The following is a 19,595-nucleotide window of genomic DNA, read 5'->3' as shown; positions in this document are numbered from 1 at the left end:
GATCATATCAGGAAAGAAGGAGCCATGTTCAGTGGGGGAGACAGGTCCCAGCGTCAGTCTCCAGCATCACTCCTTCCAAGTAGGCAGCAAGTGTGAGAAAGACCCTGGGGAGCTGCTGCCAGTCCGAGCAGACAACACTGGTCTAGGTGGGCAAATAGTCTCAATGACTTTAAAGGCAACCTTCTGCCCAGCCTGCCCAAAAATCCTTTCCCAGGTCCTCAAAAGAACAACTTACTTCCTTGCCTGCAAATTAGCTACAAAACTTACTCTGGTATGAAAGCAAGACTTCAGCCGTTTCTGTTTCTTTTGTGCTTAAACACCCAAGGATCAAGGAATTATTCAAGGCTCACAGACTGGCTGGTCTCGGCTAACAGCCATCCGGGGAAACTGTGGCCTTTTTGGAGGGCGCAAACATTTTTTTAAAACTCTGTGCCTTTTTCAAAGCACGTTCCCTTGGAGATGACTGCCATTTCAGTGTGGTTTCTTTGTGGGAAGCCCTGTTTTCCAGAGGGGTTTCAGAAAAGGTTGCCGCGAGGAAAGGTTTGTAACTTTTGTTCGGGAACAACGACAACGACAAACAGCAGCCTCAACCTCAGCGCGGCTCTCCCCTCTCTCTCTCCTGCGGCTGCTTTTTGAGCCTCGCTCAAACGTTTTTTAAAAATACACACCGACGTGCATTGTTGGCCGCAATGCTGCAGCTGCTAAATTGCCTTTCTGTAAAATAGAAGAGGCAGGCTGACCGGTGGTATGAACACGAATGCTCACAGTATGAGGCCTGTTCGCACAGCTGTTCTGTGCATTCACGAGGACACAGCAGTGAAAGGGGAAAGGTACCCGGTCCACCAAGTGCAAGGAGGGCTGTATGAGTCGTCCCTAAAGCGCCAGGGAGATCCGTCTCGAGAAACGACATCTCGAGACGGAGGCGGCCGTGGGAACCGCGGACCCCATGACAACTGCTCTGCGTCCCTCCGTACCTAAGCTGCAACTCCAAAGGCATCTAGGAGATCACTTTCTCTCCTCGCCCCCCCCCCAAGTGATGGGCAGCGGCAACGTACAAGGCAGCTCCTCTGACAAGTAATCTCCATTATGAAATGTATCAGTGTCAGGCTTGCTAAATCTTTATTTATTATTGCCTTGTACAATGTGGTTGTTACTGTCAAGTTTTCAGCCTGCTAATAATGCTTCGGAGCTCAGCCGCTAACCTCTCTCTCTCCTCTCTCTCTCTCTCTCTCTCCTCCTCCTCCTCCTCCTCCTCCTCCTCCTGTCTTGTTGTTCTTCTGCTTTCCTGCTCTTCTGTCAGAAATAAAGATTTCAGACATAGGTAAGCCAACAAGCGGACAACCGTTGCTTTCTCTCCCTTCCTCCGTTGCGTGTTCTCTCTTGTTTATTACTTCTTGCCTGTTGAGCTATATGGAGATGGTTGGTTTTTTTACATTGTGTATTGATTATTTGTCAAATGATATTTTATTGCTAGATGCCACATACACACACAAATTACAGTGGACGCTCGGGTTGCGAACATGATCCGTGCGGGATGCACGTTCGCAACCCGCAGTGGCACATCTGTGCACGCGCAGGTTGCGATTTGGCACTTTTGCGCATGTGCAGTTTAGTGCTTCTGCGCATGCACGACCGCCGAAACCCGGAAGTAACCCATTCCGGTATTTCCGGGTTTTGGCAATCCATAACCCGAAAAAACGCAACCTGAAGCATCTGTAACCCGAGGTATGACTGTACAGGCAAACATGCCTGATGCACATACTTGCAAAGAGCAGTAGAGAAATGCATGCAGGGTAACGGTTGCCAGCGACTACTAGCAAAAATGGCTGCATTCTGCCTCCACTATTGAGGTGTTTTGGCTCTGAATACCAGTTGCTGCCCATCTCAAGTGGAAAGAGTGCTCATGTCTGGCTTCCCATTGGCATCTGGTTGACCATTGTGAGGACAGGATCCTGGACTAGATGGGCCATTGGTCTTCCCCAACAGGGCATTTTTTTATATTCCTAGGTATTTTTCTAAAATCATGCCCAGGACATGCCAAGATTATGTGCTTTCTGAACTTCAATGGTCTTTTCTGCCGGAGAGAAATGTTTGGAAGAGAGATCTCTTACTCTCTGGTAGCAGAGTTAAGCACAATGCCGATTGCTCCAAGTACATTAGAACTTGGTTAGATCTACATCTGCCCTCATCCACCCATAAATGGACATTCCCCACAAAAACAGCTAGGTTAGAATAAATCACAGAGATTTCAGACTGCTTTGGGTATCAAAATGTTGCATTTGTTTACGACGTTGTTGTATGGGAATCCAGATATCTTAAACCACTCATGCAGGGAAGGAAATACGACTTTCCTAGCACAAATAAATATTTGTTGTTGCTGGGGGGGGGGGTTAATCCTATGTTGTGTGTGTGTGTGTGTGCATGCTTGTGTGCCTATTGAGACATAAGTGGGAAAATATTTTCAAGGGAGGCCCGTCCCACCAAAGCCTCGCTTACTGGGGTTGGGTGGTGGTGACTTCCAGCAAAAATTTGCCGGGGTGGGTAGGACACCCACAGGGTCGCCGCCCCACAGGATTTTGCCACCCAAGGCAGCTGGTTCATTCCACCCCATATGCGGGCCAGACCTGAGGGTTTTGGTCCCCCATAGTTACATAAAAATGTGGCCGAACTCCTTTTCCTTTTTTAAACTCTGCACTGATTGAAATTTGGTCGGGCAGCCAGATCAAATTAACTCAAGAGGTGGACCTGGCCCGTCGGCAACTACCTGCCCGTCACTTTTCTGAGGTGAAAAATGCTTTTTCTAGAAGGCCGCCAGGGGAGACTTGCCGGCACCTGTCACTCCTCCACACCTGAAGTGGTTAGAGGGGTCACATTGTCCAAATTGTCTGTGTGTCATTGTGTGTAAATCACCGCCACGGCCTCGTCCAATTTGACGAGAGGCTCCACGGAAAGTGCTTTTGAAAGTCTTGGAGGCGAACAAGGTGCTGGGGAATGTCAGCCGGTGGTTATTAATGCCTCTCCGGCCCACCTCCGGTGATTATGAGCCGCTCAAGAGCTGACTGACATTCAGCCGAGCCTTGCTGGAGAAGAGCGGCGAACTCTTGGGGGCCTGATAAAAATGGATGGCGGATTCCCACAGGGCACCTTCCCCACAACACACACACACAAAGTGGATTCTCAGGTTGAGTGACGGGCAGGTAAATGAAATAATACCCTGCCAGTTTGCTGTCATCGAGAAGGAATACAGATGGAGCCCAAACTGCCATCCCGAGTCGCTGAAGGTCAGAGTATTTTATTTAGCAAGAATCAGTGTCATCGTGCGCAGATGAAATCTGCTCAGACTTTAATAAGGTAAAATCACAGGGGGATATTCTGGGATAAATCAGATAGGTCTTTCCACAAACACCCCTCTCTTCTGCCCAGCTCCCTCGCTCTGTGGAAAATGTACTAAGTTAATTCAATAGGCAGGGCAGAGGAGAGGTGTTATTATATATAATTTTTACAAATTATGGGATGCAGAGCATTTGGGAGACAGGTGAGAGAAAAGGGCAAGGTTATGTAAAATAGCCGTTTCTAGCAAGGTGCATGGCATGAGACTTGAATGAGCCAGGTGGGACGCTAGCTAGGTAAGTAATTTGCAACATGTTCTTTGGGTGGGTTTTGTTTTGTTTTTACAAAATTAAGGCAGTGGCTGGACTTGCATGCCATGATAGGCCAGGGTCCCTGACTGAGGCCTCATCTGCACTATAGATTTAAAGCAGTATCATGGCACTTTCAACAGCTGTGGATTCCTCCAAAGCAGGGATCAGCAAACTTTTTCAGCAGGAGGCCGGTCCACTGTCCCTCAGACCTTGTGGGGAGCCGGCCTATATTGGGGGGGGGGGGGGTTGGGGGAGTGAACAAATTCCTATGCCCCACAAATAACCCAGAAATGCATTTCAAATAAAAACACACATCCTACTCATGTAAAAACACCAAGCAGGCCCCACAAATAACCCAGAGATGCATTTTAAATAAAAGGACACATTCTACTCACGTAAAAACATGCTGATTCCTGGACCGTCCACGAGCCGGATTTAGAAGGCGATTGGGCCGGATCCGGCCCCCGGGCCTTAGTTTGCCTACCCGTGCTCCAAAGAATCCTTGGATTGCTTGGTTTGCTAAGGGTTCTGAAAGTCACTGGGAGACTCTGGTTCCCCTCAATAAAGGGCTTATCCACACTTAATCTTTGTTCCATATTTCTAGACACAGGTTTGAGCTTCCCTGCCACTTTCCCCACGAAAACCTGAATTGCCATTTGCTCCGATTCAGCAGTAGAGATCAGGATTTCTTGGGGAAAGTGGTGGGGTTAAACAAAACAAACCAAAACACGCTTGGAGATGAACCAGGAAAGTGTGGATCTGTGCCCAGCAAAATGTGAGGCGAAAGGTAAGTGTGGATGAGCCCATAATCTACAATTCTCAGAGATCTTCAGAAAGAGGGTTGGAGCAGGAAGGCTGGTTTCTCAGGGAGCAAAAGGCCACAGTCCCAAGTTTGGATGTAATAGGAAGCCAAGCGTAATCATAGCCTCCTAGTTTGTTTTCACCTTCTTTCTCCAGGGAAAGAGCAAAGCAGGAAGGATCCGACGGCATGCACTAGCATGCTGTTATGCATAATAAACCGAGGTTATTGTAATGTGTGAACACAGCCACTGGACTGGGCACTCCACATAACTCTGTGAGCATCCCGCCCTCTGTCTAGTGACATAATCTCAAGGAATGAATAAGGATCAGATCAGAGCTACACACGAATAAAGTGAGACCTGAATCTCACAAGTCTCACTCTTGTGCCTCAGCTTTCGGGGGGAGGAGTCTGAAAAATATTGCATGGTGCATAAGAGCCAAGTGTCAGGGGACAAAAGTTCATTGTTCCTCCTCCTCCAATAATAGGAGCACATTCTGCCTTTGCCCTCAGGCAATGTGTGAGCTTCATTTGACATCGCCCGTATAGCCAAACCTGATTGGCTGCATGGTGCTGCGACATCATCGCACCTCCAGCGGGATTCCTGATTGTCGTCCTGAGAATGTGGGAACAAGTTCAATATCCCGCCTCCTTTGTTTTTGCAGCCATAGCCCCGCTCATAAGTATTACCTGACCACGGACCCCATTTCCGGATCCATCTACCTCTCCGACACCAACAGCCGCCGTGTCTTTAGAATCAAGTCGATCACCGTGGTGAAAGACGTTGTGAAGAACTCGGAGGTTGTGGCCGGAACAGGAGACCAGTGTCTTCCCTTTGATGACACCCGCTGCGGAGACGGTGGAAAAGCGACTGAGGCCACGCTGACAAACCCTAGGGGTAAGAAGGGCGGCCGTTCCTTAGCAGAATGCGGTGGCTTCGAAACAGGCAGGTTGGGTTGACGTAGGAGGTTTTACTTTTTAAAGATGGGGCAACACAATGCCTTTGATCTTTAGCTGGCAGCCCTGCAGATGTAATTTTAGTTGGTGTATGTCAAGGGCTCAGCCAAGCAGAGTTTGTCCACTTTCGAAATATCTCGTCACTACGTGTAAAACGGTTGCTGCAAAAGTCCTTATCCCAGCATTCCAGGAAGTGGGTGAATCTTTTAGGCTTCCAGCAGGGCAATCTTGACAGTTGGGAGGGGCAGCCCCACCTGCCAATCACAGGACATCATGTGATTGCGCCGTAGTTCCCTTGTGCCATCGTTCCGAAGTGCCTGACAGCCATGCATTGATGCCAAACACATTTTTGGAACAAGCATGCATTTGTGTGTTGTGTGTGTGTGTGTGTGTGTGTGTGTGGATAGATAGGTAGGTAGATAGATAGATAGATAGATAGATGATAGATAGATATAGAGGGACGCAGGTGGCGCTGTGGGTTAAACCACAGAGGCTAGGGCTTGATGATCAGAAGGTCGGCGGTTCGAATCCCCGCAACAGGGTGAGTTCCCATTGCTCGGTCACTGCTCCTGCCCACCTAGCAGTTTGAAAGCACATCAAAGTGCAAGTAGATAAATAGGTACCACTCCGGCGTTTCCGTGTGCTGCTCTGGTTCGCCAGAAGCGGCTTAGTCATGCTGGCCACATGACCCGGAAGCTGTACGCCGGCTCCCTCGGCCAATAAAGCGAGATGAGCGCCGCAACCCCAGAGTTGGTCATGACTGGACCTAATGGTCAGGGGTCCCCTTTACCTTTATAGATATAGATATATATAGTGAATTTCTTTCTGCGCAGTTATCCAAGCTGGGTTTGTTTCCTCTTCGCAGGCATCACAGTCGACAAATTTGGGTTCATCTATTTTGTGGATGGCACCATGATCCGGCGCATCGATCAGAACGGGATCATCTCAACGGTGCTTGGTTCCAATGACCTAACATCCGCCCGGCCTCTGAGCTGTGACTCAGTCATGGATATCTCCCAGGTATTTAAGGCCCCTTCATTCCTTCTCCACTGTCAAAACTGTGCGTCATCTGCCACGGCAGAACTTCTCCATCTCTTGTCTGGCAAGCCAATTACCTTTTCCTCCTCCAGGCACCTCTTCCTTACAGGCTGCGCTGCCTCCCCGCGTTCTGTCACAGAGCCTTTTCGCTCAGAAGTTGGAATGTTTGTGCATATTCTGTTTTCACCATTTAGTAATTGAGGCAATGTGCAGAGCGTGCTAAAAACAACAACTAAACAGCAATTCAGAACAACTCCCCCAAAAAATTAAAAAATAGAATATACATTTTTTTAAAGAAGATACAAAAAATTGAGGTTTTTCATCCAGCTGGAAAATCTTACTGATGCAGAGAAAAAACAGATACTGAGCACCTGTCATGTATCGACAGGAATGCTTTTCCACATTTGCATTTGCATTTGCAGCAGGCTTCTGACATTTTAGGAACCTGTAGGAGAAGCTTTCCTACAGACTGCAGTGAGTCACCTTCTGAGTGTATAAAGCAAGGCATCCCCAAACTTGGCCCTCCAGCTGTTTTGGGACTACAATTCCCATCATCCCTGACCACTGGTCCTGTTAGCTAGGGATCAGCTGTTAAGCGGCTTAGCGGATCAGCTGATAAGCAGCTTAGCAGCTTGGGAAAAAGGGGGGGAAGGAAAAAAACCCCGCAGGAACTCGCAAGACATTTTCGTCTTGCGAAGCAAGCCCATATGAAATTCGTTTTGCGAAGCACCTCCAAAACCGAAAACCCTTTCGTCTAGTGGGTTTTCTGTCTTGCGAGGCATTCGTCTTGCGGGGCACCACTGTATTTGTACCAGTTTGCCCCTTGATCTGCCCTAACTGGCCTGCAGACAGCCCCCTAGAGCAGCCCCACATAGAGGGCATTGCAGTCATCTGACCTTGAGGTTGCCAACGCATGGGCAACTTTGGTGAAGCTATTGCGTGGCATCACTACAGCTCAATAGGAAACGCTTCCGCAAAGGTTCTCGTGGGCTGCCACAACTCTGCTCATTCCAAAGTATCCACCACAAATAAATCCTCTTCATTCCTGTCTCATGACCTTCCAATATCTTCATTTTTGGCCTGTCTACACTGAAATCAGCATTCTGCAATGTTTTTGGAAAGAAGGTACATGGGAACTCTCAATCTGCGGTGCCCTCAAACTGCAGTAATGTAGGGATTCCCAGCTGTATCATCACACATTTGCAGTCTGGGAAACGGGATTATCCGGCTGAGTGCAGAGGTCTTCTGGGAGCGGAAACGGCCTGATTTGTCTCCTTATTCTCAAGCCACGTCCTGTGTTCCAAGATGGGCTTTAAATGTCCCTTTTGACTGTAAGCACTCTGGACAGCGTCTTTGTCACATCGGAACAGCAACTGGCACACTGTGTGCACACAATCAATATTGTGGAACTGGAGACCTGCAAATATTTTGCTGGTTGTGTCAAATTCATATGCATTTTTATTTCCTTTCCTTAAGTTCATCTTTTACCTGCATGGACCGTTCAGCTGCCTGTCACCTAGTGTTCATGAAGTTATTGTTGTTGTTTAGTCATTTAGTCGTATCCAACTCTTTGTGACCCCATGGACCAGAGCACGCCAGGCACTCCACTGCCTCCCGCAGTTTGGTCAAACTCATGCTGGTAGCTTCGAGAACACTGTCCAGCCATCTTGTCCTCTGTCGTCTCCTTCTCCTTGTGCCCTCCATCTTTCCCAACATCAGGGTCTTTTCCAGGGAGTCTTCTCTTCTTATGAGGTGGCCAAAGTATTGGAGCCTCAGCTTCAGCATCTGTCCTTCCAGTGAGCACTCAGGGCTGATATCCTTCAGAATGGATTGGTTTGATCTTCTTGCAGTCCAGGGGACTCTCAAGAGTCTCCTCCAGCACCATAATTCAAAATCATCCATTCTTCGGTGATCAGCCTTCTTTATGGTCCAGCTCTCACTTCCAAACATCACTACTAGGAAAACCATAGCTTTAAATATACGGACCTTTGTTGGCAAGGTGATGTCTCTGCTTTTTAAGATGCTGTCTGCTTTTTAAGATGCTGTCCAGCCATCTTGTCCTCTGAGAGCCAGTGTGGTGTAGTGGTTAAGAGCGGTAGTCTCGTAATCTGGGGAACCGGGTTCGCTTCCCCGCTCCTCCACATGCAGATGCTGGGTGACCTGGGCCAGTCACACTTCTTTGAAGTCTCTCAGCCCCACTCACCTCACAGAGTGTTTGTTGTGGGGGAGGAAGGGAAAGGAGAATGTTAGCCGCTTTGAGACTCATTAAAGGGCGTGAAAGGCGGGGTATCAAATCCAAACTCTTCTTCCTCTTCTCTTCTTCTTTGTCTAGGTTTGTCATTGCTTTTCTCCTAAGAAGCAGGCGTCTTTTAATTTCGTGACTGCTGTCACCCTCTGCAGTGATCACGGAGTGCAAGAAAGTAAAATCTCTCACTGCCTCCATTTCTTCCCCTTTTATTAGCCAGGAGGTGATGGGCCCAGTGGCCATGATCTTAGTTTTTTTGATGTTGAGCTTCAGAACATATTTTGTGCTCTCATCTTTCACCCTCATTAAAAGGTTCTTTAATTCCGCCTCACTTTCTTATTTGTCTTGTTTACTTTTCACCTGCAACAGCTTTTGCCAACCTGGGCCTTCCAGAGATTTTGAACTGCTGCTCCCATCGCCCCCAGCCAGCAGGTCAGATCTGATGTTGTAATCTAAACATCTGGAAGACACCAGGTTGGGGAAATTGTTCCGTAGTAACAAAAAAGCCCATTCCTAGCTCTTGTTCAGGTTTTCCCCTCACCTTCCTTTCTCATTCGCTTCTCATTCTCTAGCTTCTCTGATTCCTCTTTTTCTTTCCTCCTCTGCCTCCTTGGCTTGTTGTTGTTTATTCGTTTAGTCGTGTCCGACTCTTCGTGACCCCACGGACCAGAGCACGCCAGGCACTCCTGTCTTCCACTGCCTCCCGCGGTTTGGTCAAACTCATGTTTGTAGCTTCGAGAACACTGTCCCACCATCTCGTCCTCTGTCGTCCCCTTCTCCTTGTGCCCTCCATCTTTCCCAACATCAGGGTCTTTTCCAGGGAGTCTTCTCTTCTCATGAGGTGGCCAAAGTATTGGAGCCTCAGCTTCTGGCTTAGATGAGCCTTTTGCAGCTGCCTTCTGACTTTATCCCCATTTCCTTTGCCCTGTCTTTTACCACCTGCCTTCCAGTCTTGAGATTCATCTCCAGCCATTTCACTTTTTCCAGCCACTGCACTGGTTTGTCAACGTTCCGCCCTCAGAATATGAGCATTCTCTGACATCACTGCAGCTCAGCCAATGGCTAAGAGACTACTGCAGTTGGCAATTTGTGTCACAGAGAGAGAGAGAGAGAGAGAGAGAGAGAGAGAGAGAGAGAGAGAGAGATGAATCAATATATAGCCCAATGATAGTATAGCCCAATGGTTGCCATTAATTTAATTTGATATTGAATTGATTTTAAAATGAATTGATTTTAGAATGCTGTGTTGCTTTTCTAGTTGTTAGCCACTCTGAGCCTGGCTTCGGCTGGGCGGGCATGTTATAAAAAATTTATTATTATTATTATTATTATTATTATTATTATTATTATTATTATTGAGTCAGCATATACATCGCAATGCAGCCTAAATTCAAAATGGCTTCAGGTCTTCCATTACATACACAACTCATTTGCTTATCGGAAGTACTTTTTCTTTCCGTTTGTGTCGGAGACTTCCTAAATTGGACACAGTGCATTTTGGAGTGGGACTGGTTCAAATTAATATCTCAGAAACAGTGGTTGAAGTCTGTTCTGCCCAAATTATCAACAGCAGGAAAACGAAGAATCTTGAATTGCTTCAGATTGCAAATGGCTTTCATGCTGGGCTTTTTCAGTCCAGCTGCTCAATTTTTATTTTTATTTTTTTATATAGGAAAAAAATCTATTTTGACACCTGCATTTCTTAGCACAAGGTAGGCAAACTGATGCTGCTCAGGGCTCAGTTTTCAGGGGCACTGTCCGTCCCGATAATCAGCACCAGCCTGGAGCCATAACCTCTAAATCTGCCAGGGGTTGCACGCCTCAAATAATTATTATTACAGCTTGGGGGATGAAACTTTGTTCTGTGGAACCGCAGATCCTAGCTGGAAAGCTTGAGCACTGTAAGTTAGGCACAATGGAAGTCAATGGGGTTTTTTCTTTTCTTTCCACAACCACCCATGCAATTTCCAGGCATCCACCTGGCACCTGTTCGTTTGCTTCTTTCTCCCCCTAATTTGAAAAGATTGCTCCCGCTCCACTGTGGCAGCTACCCCACCGTCTGCCATTTATGAGCAGGATAAAAATTACAGCCCTACAAAAGTCACCTGCCTGGTGGACCAGAGGTAAAGTTTTATTGTTTAAAAAAAAATCTGACTTGGCGAACATTGTGGTTTCCCTTCTGCAAGCAGGGGCCTGATATATACTTAGACCTGCGATTTCCTCCACCATCTCTCCACTCAAACTAGATTATTATTTTTTAAGTCCTCTTTAAAAGCACCACCAAACTACAGTGGTACCTCGGGTTACAGGCGCTTCAGGTTACAGGTGCTTCAGGTTACAGAGTCGGCTAACCCTGAAATAGTACCTCAGGTTAAGAACTTTACCTCAGGATGAGAACAGAACTTGCACGGTGGCAGCGGGAGGCCCCATTAGCTAAAGTGATATCTCAGGTTAAGAACAGTTTCAGGTTAAGAACGGACCTCCAGAACGAATCACTGTATTTTTTGCTCTATAAGACGCACCAGACCACAAGACGCACCTAGTTTTTGGAGAAGGAAAACAAGAAAAAAAATATATTCTGAATTTCAGGAGCCAGAACAGCAAGAGGGATCGCTGCGCAGTGAAAGCAGCGATCCCTCTTGCTGTTCTGGCTTCTGGGATAGCTGCGTAGCCTGCATTCGCTCCATAAGACGCACACACATTTCCCCTTACTTTTGGAGGGGGAAAGTGAGTCTTATAGAGCAAAAAATACGGTAAGTTCTTAACCTGAGGTACCACTGTACAGCTTGTTTAGTTATCTGCTGAGCCTTTGGAATGGCTGCCTCTAGAGCTCCTCACACCAGCTTTCCCTGGGGGAAGCAGCTAGAGAAAGTGTGCAGGGAATGTAACACAATAATAGCTCTGATGTGGCCTAACTTGCCCATTGATCCTTTCTGCTTCCCCCACAGTAGCCAGCTTTGGGGGAATTCCACAGCAGGAGTGCCAACTTGGACCCACAACTGTGGGTACCTGGGACCATGGGTGCCATGCAGTGTGCACTGAAATTTGTGGGTTCCCGGCCCCTTGGGGAATTTTGTGGGTGCACCCAGAGCTCAAAGGTCCATGAACAACCATAGTTTAGAGGTCCCGGGCCCTAAGTAAGTCAGACTATCCTCCACCAGGGCCAGGGCCTTTTCAGTGATGGCTCCGACCTGGTGGAATGCTTTGTCCCATGAGACTAGCGCCCTTCAGGATTTAACCTCCTTCCATCGGGCCTGTAAGACAGAGCTATTCCGCCTGGCGTTTAATTTGAATTCAGCCTGATCTTCTATTTCCCTTCTCTTCCCTCCCCCTCCCCTTTTATGAAGATCACCTGCTCTGAGACCCCACAGCTAATTCTCCCCTGGCCTCCTCGCTGGCCCAAGTAGGACCAATTCAGCCAGCTAGCCCTGGGGATTATCTAATGCTTATTTCCGCTAAATTGATTGTTATTCATGTTTTTATAATGTATTTTATGCTGCTTTTATAATCAAGTCTTTTAAATTTATTGTTAGCCACCCTGAGCCCAGTTTTTGACCTAGGAAGGGCGGGGCATAACTAAAATTATTATTATTATTATTATTATTATTATTATTATTATTATTATTTTTAAAGGAGTTGGCACCTATGTCCCAAGCTATGGCAGTAGCAACACACCTCTGTTTCCTTGCCGCCTGGCAGATATTGTTATTTAGAGATATACTCTCTTGGGATGTGGGGGTTCAGCTAACATGGCTAAATAGCTGTAGATAGACCCGTCTGTGGATTTGTCCAGCCCCCTTCTTAAAGCCATCTAAGCCAGCAGCCATTTGTCTGAACATACACAACGTTGTATGCAATTCCCCCTAATGTAATTCACTTTTGTATGTTATATATATGCATGCTAACGGGCTAATGGATTGAGGTTGAATCCTGACAAGACAGAAGTACTGTTTTCGTGGGGACAGGGGACAGGCAGGTGTGGGGTACTCCCTGGTCCTGCATGGGGTAACTGTGCCCCCTGAAGGACCAGGTGCGCAGCCTGGGAGTCATTTTGGACTCACAGCTGTCCATGGAGGCGCAGGTCAATTCTGTGTCCAGGGCGGCTGTCTACCAGCTCCATCTGGTATGCAGGCTGAGACCCTACCTGCCCGCAGACTGTCTCCCCAGGGTGGTGCGTGCTCTGGTTATCTCCCGCTTGGACTACTGCAATGCGCTCTACGTGGGGCTGCCTTTGAAGGTGACCCGGAAACTACAACTAATCCAGAATGTGGCAGCTAGACTGGTGACTGGGAGCGGCTGCCGAGACTACATAACACTGGTCTTGAAATACCTACATTGGCTGCCAGTACGTTTCCGAGCACAATTCAAAGTGTTGGTGCTGACCTTGAAAGCCCTAAACAGCCTCGGCCCAGTAGACCTGAAGGAGTGTCTCCACGCCCATTGTTCTGCCCAGACACTGAGGTCCAGCTCCAAGAGTCTTCTGGCAGTTCCCTCACTGCAGGAAGTGAAGCTACAGGGAACCAGGCAGAGGGCCTTTTCGGTAGTGGCACCCATCAGATGTCAAGGAAATAAAGAACTACCAAACTTTTAGAAGACATCAGAAGGCAGCCCTGTATTAGGAAGCTTTTAATGTTTGACATTTTATTATTTTTGTTATATTTTTCCGGAAGCTGGGCAGGGTATTATTATTATTATTATTATTATTATTATTATTATTATTATTCCAACTGAACTTTAGGAAGCTTTATGGTCCATCATATTTCCCCAGCTCCCAAGCTTTCCCCAACTCCATCTCATCGTTGGTTGCATTTTGAAAAATGCATACAATACGTCTTCTCTATATAGTCCTTGCAAAAGCTTTTAGAAAGCAGCCATCTGGAGCCCAGGCTCTCATTCTTCCTTCTTTCAAAGGCGATGGACCCGTTTTCGAGTCGCCCGCTTGCATCTCGCAGATGCTGGCGAGAGGTCTCTTTAAAACCACCCCGGTTAGGGAACTCTCCCTTCTTTCATCCTATAAAGCCGCTCTTGAGGTCTCTTCAGTCAGAGCCCCTCAGGCAGTGAGGGACCAGCAGCCATAAAATATTTAGCAGTCGTTGTTGACAAGGAATTGGTTTTAAGAAAGGGAGGGGGCTGGAATTCTCTCGCCATTTCCGAATAAACTTACATTCTTGATGCTAACTCAAGGTTGCAAGTGTAGTAGCAGGCGCTCAGAAGGCTGTCGGCAAGGCAGAGAGGCATGCATTATTGAAGGGGAAACCACAAGCTGTCATGTTTTACTACAGGAAGGGTTAAGGAGGGCCAGGAGCCAAGAGGAGGGGGGAAAAGAGAGACCAGACGCAGCTTTGTCGGTGGTCTAGTTCCCACCGAGGCAGTAAAGCTAAGTTGTTGGGTGGTACCATTCCACAGTATAGGTAGGGCTGATCTCTCGTAGAATCATAGAATCATAGAGTTGGAAGAGACCACAAGGGCCATCGAGTCCAACCCCCTGCCAAGCAGGAAACACCATCAGAGCACTCCTGACATATGGTTGTCAAGCCTCTGCTTAAAGACCTCCAAAGAAGGAGACTCCACCACACTCCTTGGCAGCAAATTCCACTGTCGAACAGCTCTTACTGTCAGGAAGTTCTTCCTAATGTTTAGGTGGAATCTTCTTTCTTGTAGTTTGGATCCATTGCTCCGTGTCCGCTTCTCTGGAGCAGCAGAAAACAACCTTTCTCCCTCCTCTATGTGACATCCTTTTATATATTTGAACATGGCTATCATATCACCCCTTAACCTCCTCTTCTCCAGGCTAAACATGCCCAGCTCCCTTAGCCGTTCCTCATAAGACATCGTTTCCAGGCCTTTGACCATTTTGGTTGCCCTCCTCTGGACACGTTCCAGTTTGTCAGTGTCCTTCTTGAACTGTGGTGCCCAGAACTGGACACAGTACTCCAGGTGAGGTCTGACCAGAGTCTACCTGAAGGGATGGTGGTCTCCATCTCTCTCCATCTCTCTCTCCATCTCTCTCTCTCTCTCTCTCTCTCTCTCTCTCTCAATGGCTCTGTCACTACCAAAGAAATATAATAAACGAATCGAAAGAGAACCTACCCAAGTGACGCTGTGTACCCAACATGTACACTAAGTAGAAGAGTATATCTCTCTCTCCCCCTCTTCCTCCCCAACCTTATACAGTAGTAGAATAATAGAATAGAATCATAGAGTTGGAAGTACCTTGGGTTAAGAACTTAATTTGTTCCAGAGGTCCGTTCTTTTTTTATATATATAATTTTTATTAACCGACCAATCAAATCAAATCACATCACATAAATTCCGAATTACAAAGCTGAATTTTAAATTTTTGTTGAGGGGACCCATATTTCAAGTTCCGAAGGGGGGTTCCGATCATCTTCTTGCTACTGCGTTAATATCCAAATCAGTCCAAATAAAGTTCATAATTCTATCCAGTCTTATCTTGCTGTTTCCACATCTCATCTTGTTCGTACATTTTTTCTTTTTTCCTTATGATCTCTTCTTTTTTTTAAAGTAATATTTATTAAAATTTCACAAAATTACAAAAATAAGGGGGGGAAATAATAGAACAAAAAATTACAAAAAACTGAAAAATAAAAACACTTAAAAAACAAATCAATTTTTCCATGACTTACCTTTCATTTACTTGTTTCCTTGACCTCCTCACACCTCCCTTTTTTGTATTCTAGTTCAGTTAGTTAATTCAGCAAATCCTTTCCATCTTTGTTTTTATCTTAATCATTTATCTTAATATGTTATAACTTTACATTCTCACCTGTTGACAACACATTTTTACATACTCCTTTAAAACATTACTGCTAAAACCACATAACTTCATTCCCGCATCCTTCTAACATTCCTTAATTTTACAATGTTTCTGTAAATAGTCTTTGAATTTCTTCCAACCTTCTTCTACCGATTCTTCTCCCTGGTCTCGGATTCTGCCAGTCATTTCCGCCAGTTCCATATAATCCATCACCTTCATCTGCCATTCTTCCTTGGTGGGTAAATCTTGTGTCTTCCAATACTTTGCGATGAGTATTCTTGCTGCTGCTGTAGCATACATCCTTATGATCTCTTCTGGTAATCTCCTTTAGCAGATAAACACCAATTGTAATCCTGTGTGAATTTTTCCGTTCGTCCAATCCTCATATCGAGATGGTTTCCATATATCATCGCTTTCATAAATAACATTGCTCTTTCCATCATTTATCTCGCAAACTGTCGTTCTTAAGTCCCTCTGAGGAGTCTCACACACAATATAAAAGCAGCTCTATTTTTTCTCCCAGACTCAAGTCCTCCGACAGAGCTTGCCAACATGGCAACGCTATTTTTAACTGCGTCATTCCAAAGCTCTTGTACATTCCACGATCTTCTTAAAACATGCTTTGGTTAGAAAATTTATCTCCACACAGTCTTAAATCCACAGCTTAAGTCATTAAACAACATTTCTGACTTGTGGGGGGGGGGATTCTTGTTTAATCACATAGAGGAAAGAAAGGAAAGTTGTTTCCCTCTCCCCCATCCAGTCCCTTTGGCATACCGAGTCTTGGCGTATCTTCTCATGATTTATGCTTGTTCCTCCGACTCGTCTTGTTTATCAGAGATCTCTTCAGTTAGCAGTCTTTACTCCCCCTCCTTCCTTGAAATATGTGCATTCGCTTCCTCCTAATTGATTCTTTTGAAGTTCTTGCAGCTAGTGGCGCGGATCAGAGACAGCGTCCAGGAGCGCCGAAATCCCACAGGAGGGCATTCTGCCTAGTGCCCCCATCCCCACAAATTTGGGGGTGGTATAGGGCACAGCAGGCAAGGGCAGCCCCCCCACAACCTTGGGGGCTAGGGAGGCTATTTACTCCCATCACAGCCTCCTAATTACCTTGTGTGGGTCGGAGAGATGTTATTGTCAGCCATCTTCCGATGCGCCCCTAGTGGCCCCTCCCAGAGGTCCGTTCTTAACCTGAAACAGTTCTTAACCTGAAGCACCACTTTAGCTAATGGGGCCTCCTGCTGCCGCTGCGCCGTTGGAGCACGATTTCTGTTCTCATCCTCAAGCAAAGTTCTTAACCCGAGGTACTATTTCTGGGTTAGCGGAGTCTGTAACCTGAAGCATCTGTATCCTGTGGTACCACTGTACTGCATAGAACAGTACAGTCATACCTTGGGTTGAAGTAGCTTCGGGTTGAGCGTTTTGAGGTTACACTCTGCAGCGACCCGGAAGTAACAGAACACATTACTTCTGGGTTTCACCGCTCGCGCATGCGCAGATGCTCAAAATGACATCACGCACATGCGCGGAAGCGGTGAACCGTGACCCGTGCACGCGCAGACGCTGGTTGCATTCGCTTTAGGATGCTAACGGGGCTCCGGAACGGATCCCGTTCACATCCAGATGTACCACTGTAATGTCTAGGCTTGTCATATTTTGAAGATCAAAAAAGAGGACACTGTGATGACTCTCTATTTTAAATGCCCCTACTATATGTAAGCTATAGAAGCTGTGATATATTGTTGAGTGGGGCAGGAGAAGAGAAGAGGGAAGCAAGTCTTCAACCACCAGTTGTATCTCATCCAGAAAGTATAGCCAGAGACGTTTTGGCAATTTTTAAAAAATCCACCCAGACAGAAATTTTACCTCTGGGCCTGGATATCCAGGATTGTGCAGTGCGTTAAGCTAGATGTCCTGTAAAGCTGCCTCTGATTTAGCAATGCTGAGTCCGAAAGCTTAAGAAGAACAAAACTTTCAAAGAAACCCTGTAAAAAACCATTGCACCTAGAAGATGAGATGCCAGGCCAAAGGTTTCCAACTTAGCTCTCTCCATGACATACCGGTTTACTATCTGCAGGATATTTGATGTGTTTTTTTTATTATTATTTCTTTTCAAATATTGCTTTGCCGTCTTGCAGGGGGCAACATGTTGGCTATTTGCAGTTTAGTAGCGCTGCAGAGAGCTTGCTGGGGAGACCATGCATTAAAAAGGGACTCAAAAATAACTTAAACAAGGTTTTAATAACAAAAAAAAACTGCTTATACACTAAATACATCAACAACAAACCAGACCTAACCACCAACCCATCCCCCAGGGTAATGAGGGAGCTAGATGCTGCTCCTTATATACTATACCCAATTGCTGACACAGCTCGATTAACACAACTCAGCAGCACCTGCTATGTTTCACAGCTGTAAGACTGGGTCTCGTTATTTGCCCTGGCCCTGGCCCTTAAAGACATACACAACTTGTGAAATAATAATGAACCTTCACATTTTAAAGTGACCATTCAACACAATGTGCCTCCGAGGCAGCAGCACCCTTAAATAAATGAAATGGAGAAAATAAAATACAGTGGAACCTCGGGTTGCGAACGTGATCCGTGCGGGAGGCACGTTCGCAACCCACAGCGTTCGCAACCCGCAGCACCGCATCTGCAACCCGAAAACACGTAACCTGAAGCCTCTATATCCCGAGGTACCACTGTATTTCATTCAGGTGAAACTAGAACGCACTAAAACAGCAGTCTGAAGCCATTTCACAGCCCAGCACAAACAATTTAAACAATTAAGGAGTGTAGAGGGGGGGAGGGCATTTTAAACCACCAGCAGCAATTTAATAAACCATTAAATAATCAGAAGCTCGCCAGCTTGAAATTAATGGGTTTTCAAAAGCCTGTTTAAAAACCAATACAGATGTCCAAATGTATATACTTGGGGGGGTGTCTCCCCACTGTATCTGGTGCGTGCCAGTCTAATTAGAGAGAAGAGCATTCGTTTACATAGGGCCCAACTGGCATTCTGAAGGGGAGCAGCCCAGGTATCTATCCAATGAGAACTAGACCCTCAATGAGAACTAGACCCATGACAGTGGCTTTTGCTTAAGATGGACAGGTGAACCCACCTTGCAGCAATTTCTTTGGGGCCTACACAAGCTGGTAAGCTGCTGCCGTTCAGGGCCAGAAGATAAGGAGATGTCACCTAATTAGGGCTGGGCTGGAGGGACGGATTCAGCTCGGTTCATATTTAAAGGCGGATCTTATCCAATTTGCATTTTCTAAAACATGTCGCGAACTAAAACGCAACCATCTCTTGATTAGGGCTGAGCCAAAACAGTCATCTTAATTTTTTTGCTCATGGTTCTTGTCCGTTCTTCTCTTCAGCCATGATGGGGGGCGGGGACTGCATTTAAATCAATATCTGCTTTTCGCTCTGGACATTTGGCCACTCTCGTGGTGAGGATCCCTGGGTCCTGAGCTGAAATGACACATGGCTTCCTGCTTCATTTGCCAGGGATCCTGAGCCACAATGAGCCCTTCTCTATAATTGCAGGATGTGCTTCGAATTTAAGAGTGTGGCAGTTTGGGTTTAAAGGGCTACGATCAGGACCTATCAGAATCTTAGTATAAGGACCCAGTTCCCAAACCCATTTCTCTTATGCTGTTCTACATTGTGTTTCAAGTCACAATGTAGAACAGAGTCCCTTTAGTAAGTAATGCATCTAATTTTTAAAAAATCCATTTTATTTTATTTAAAAAAATATTCTAATTAAAAAAATTCCACGTATACACTCTAGTACATAATTTAGTTTTTTTGTTTTGTCGACCGCATCCCGCTTTCCATGGTGATTTTGTTCTCTACCCCTTTGCTGTCGTTTGTCTCTTATGTCATAACAATATTGCAGTATTACTTGGCCCTCCAGATGTTTTCAGACTACAAGTCTCATCATCCCTGACCATTGGTCCTGTTAGCTAGGGATGAATCAGAGTAAATGTCAATTCAGGTTTTTGCGGGGAAAGTGGCCGGGAAGCTCAAACCTAGCTAGGGATGATGGGAGTTGTAGTCCCAGAACATCTGGAGCAGGCTTCCTCAACCTCGGCCCTACAACTCCCATCATCCCTAGCTAGCAGGACCAGT

General features: G+C 46.3%; 1 protein-coding gene across 9 annotated transcripts in view; it reads left to right on the top strand.

Annotated features, from left to right (window-relative positions):
* Positions 1 to 19,595, top strand: part of TENM4 (teneurin transmembrane protein 4) — a 680,333-nt gene that overhangs the window by 628,682 nt on the left and 32,056 nt on the right. For 6 of the 9 annotated variants that reach the window (XM_053385165.1, XM_053385167.1, XM_053385166.1 and 3 more), the window contains 3 exons: positions 1,301 to 1,321; positions 5,106 to 5,338; positions 6,263 to 6,417. In XM_053385165.1, the coding sequence (XP_053241140.1) occupies positions 1,301 to 1,321; positions 5,106 to 5,338; positions 6,263 to 6,417 (409 nt within the window). The remainder of the gene's footprint in view (positions 1 to 1,300; positions 1,322 to 5,105; positions 5,339 to 6,262; positions 6,418 to 19,595) is intronic. The other 3 variants (XM_053385169.1, XM_053385164.1, XM_053385163.1) reach the window with 1 other exon arrangement.

The sequence above is a fragment of the Podarcis raffonei genome, chromosome 4 (assembly GCF_027172205.1).
Source record: "Podarcis raffonei isolate rPodRaf1 chromosome 4, rPodRaf1.pri, whole genome shotgun sequence".
Lineage (NCBI taxonomy): Eukaryota > Metazoa > Chordata > Lepidosauria > Squamata > Lacertidae > Podarcis > Podarcis raffonei.
The sequence above is the reverse complement of the archived record's forward strand: the minus strand, read 5'-3'. Positions and strand labels throughout refer to the sequence as shown.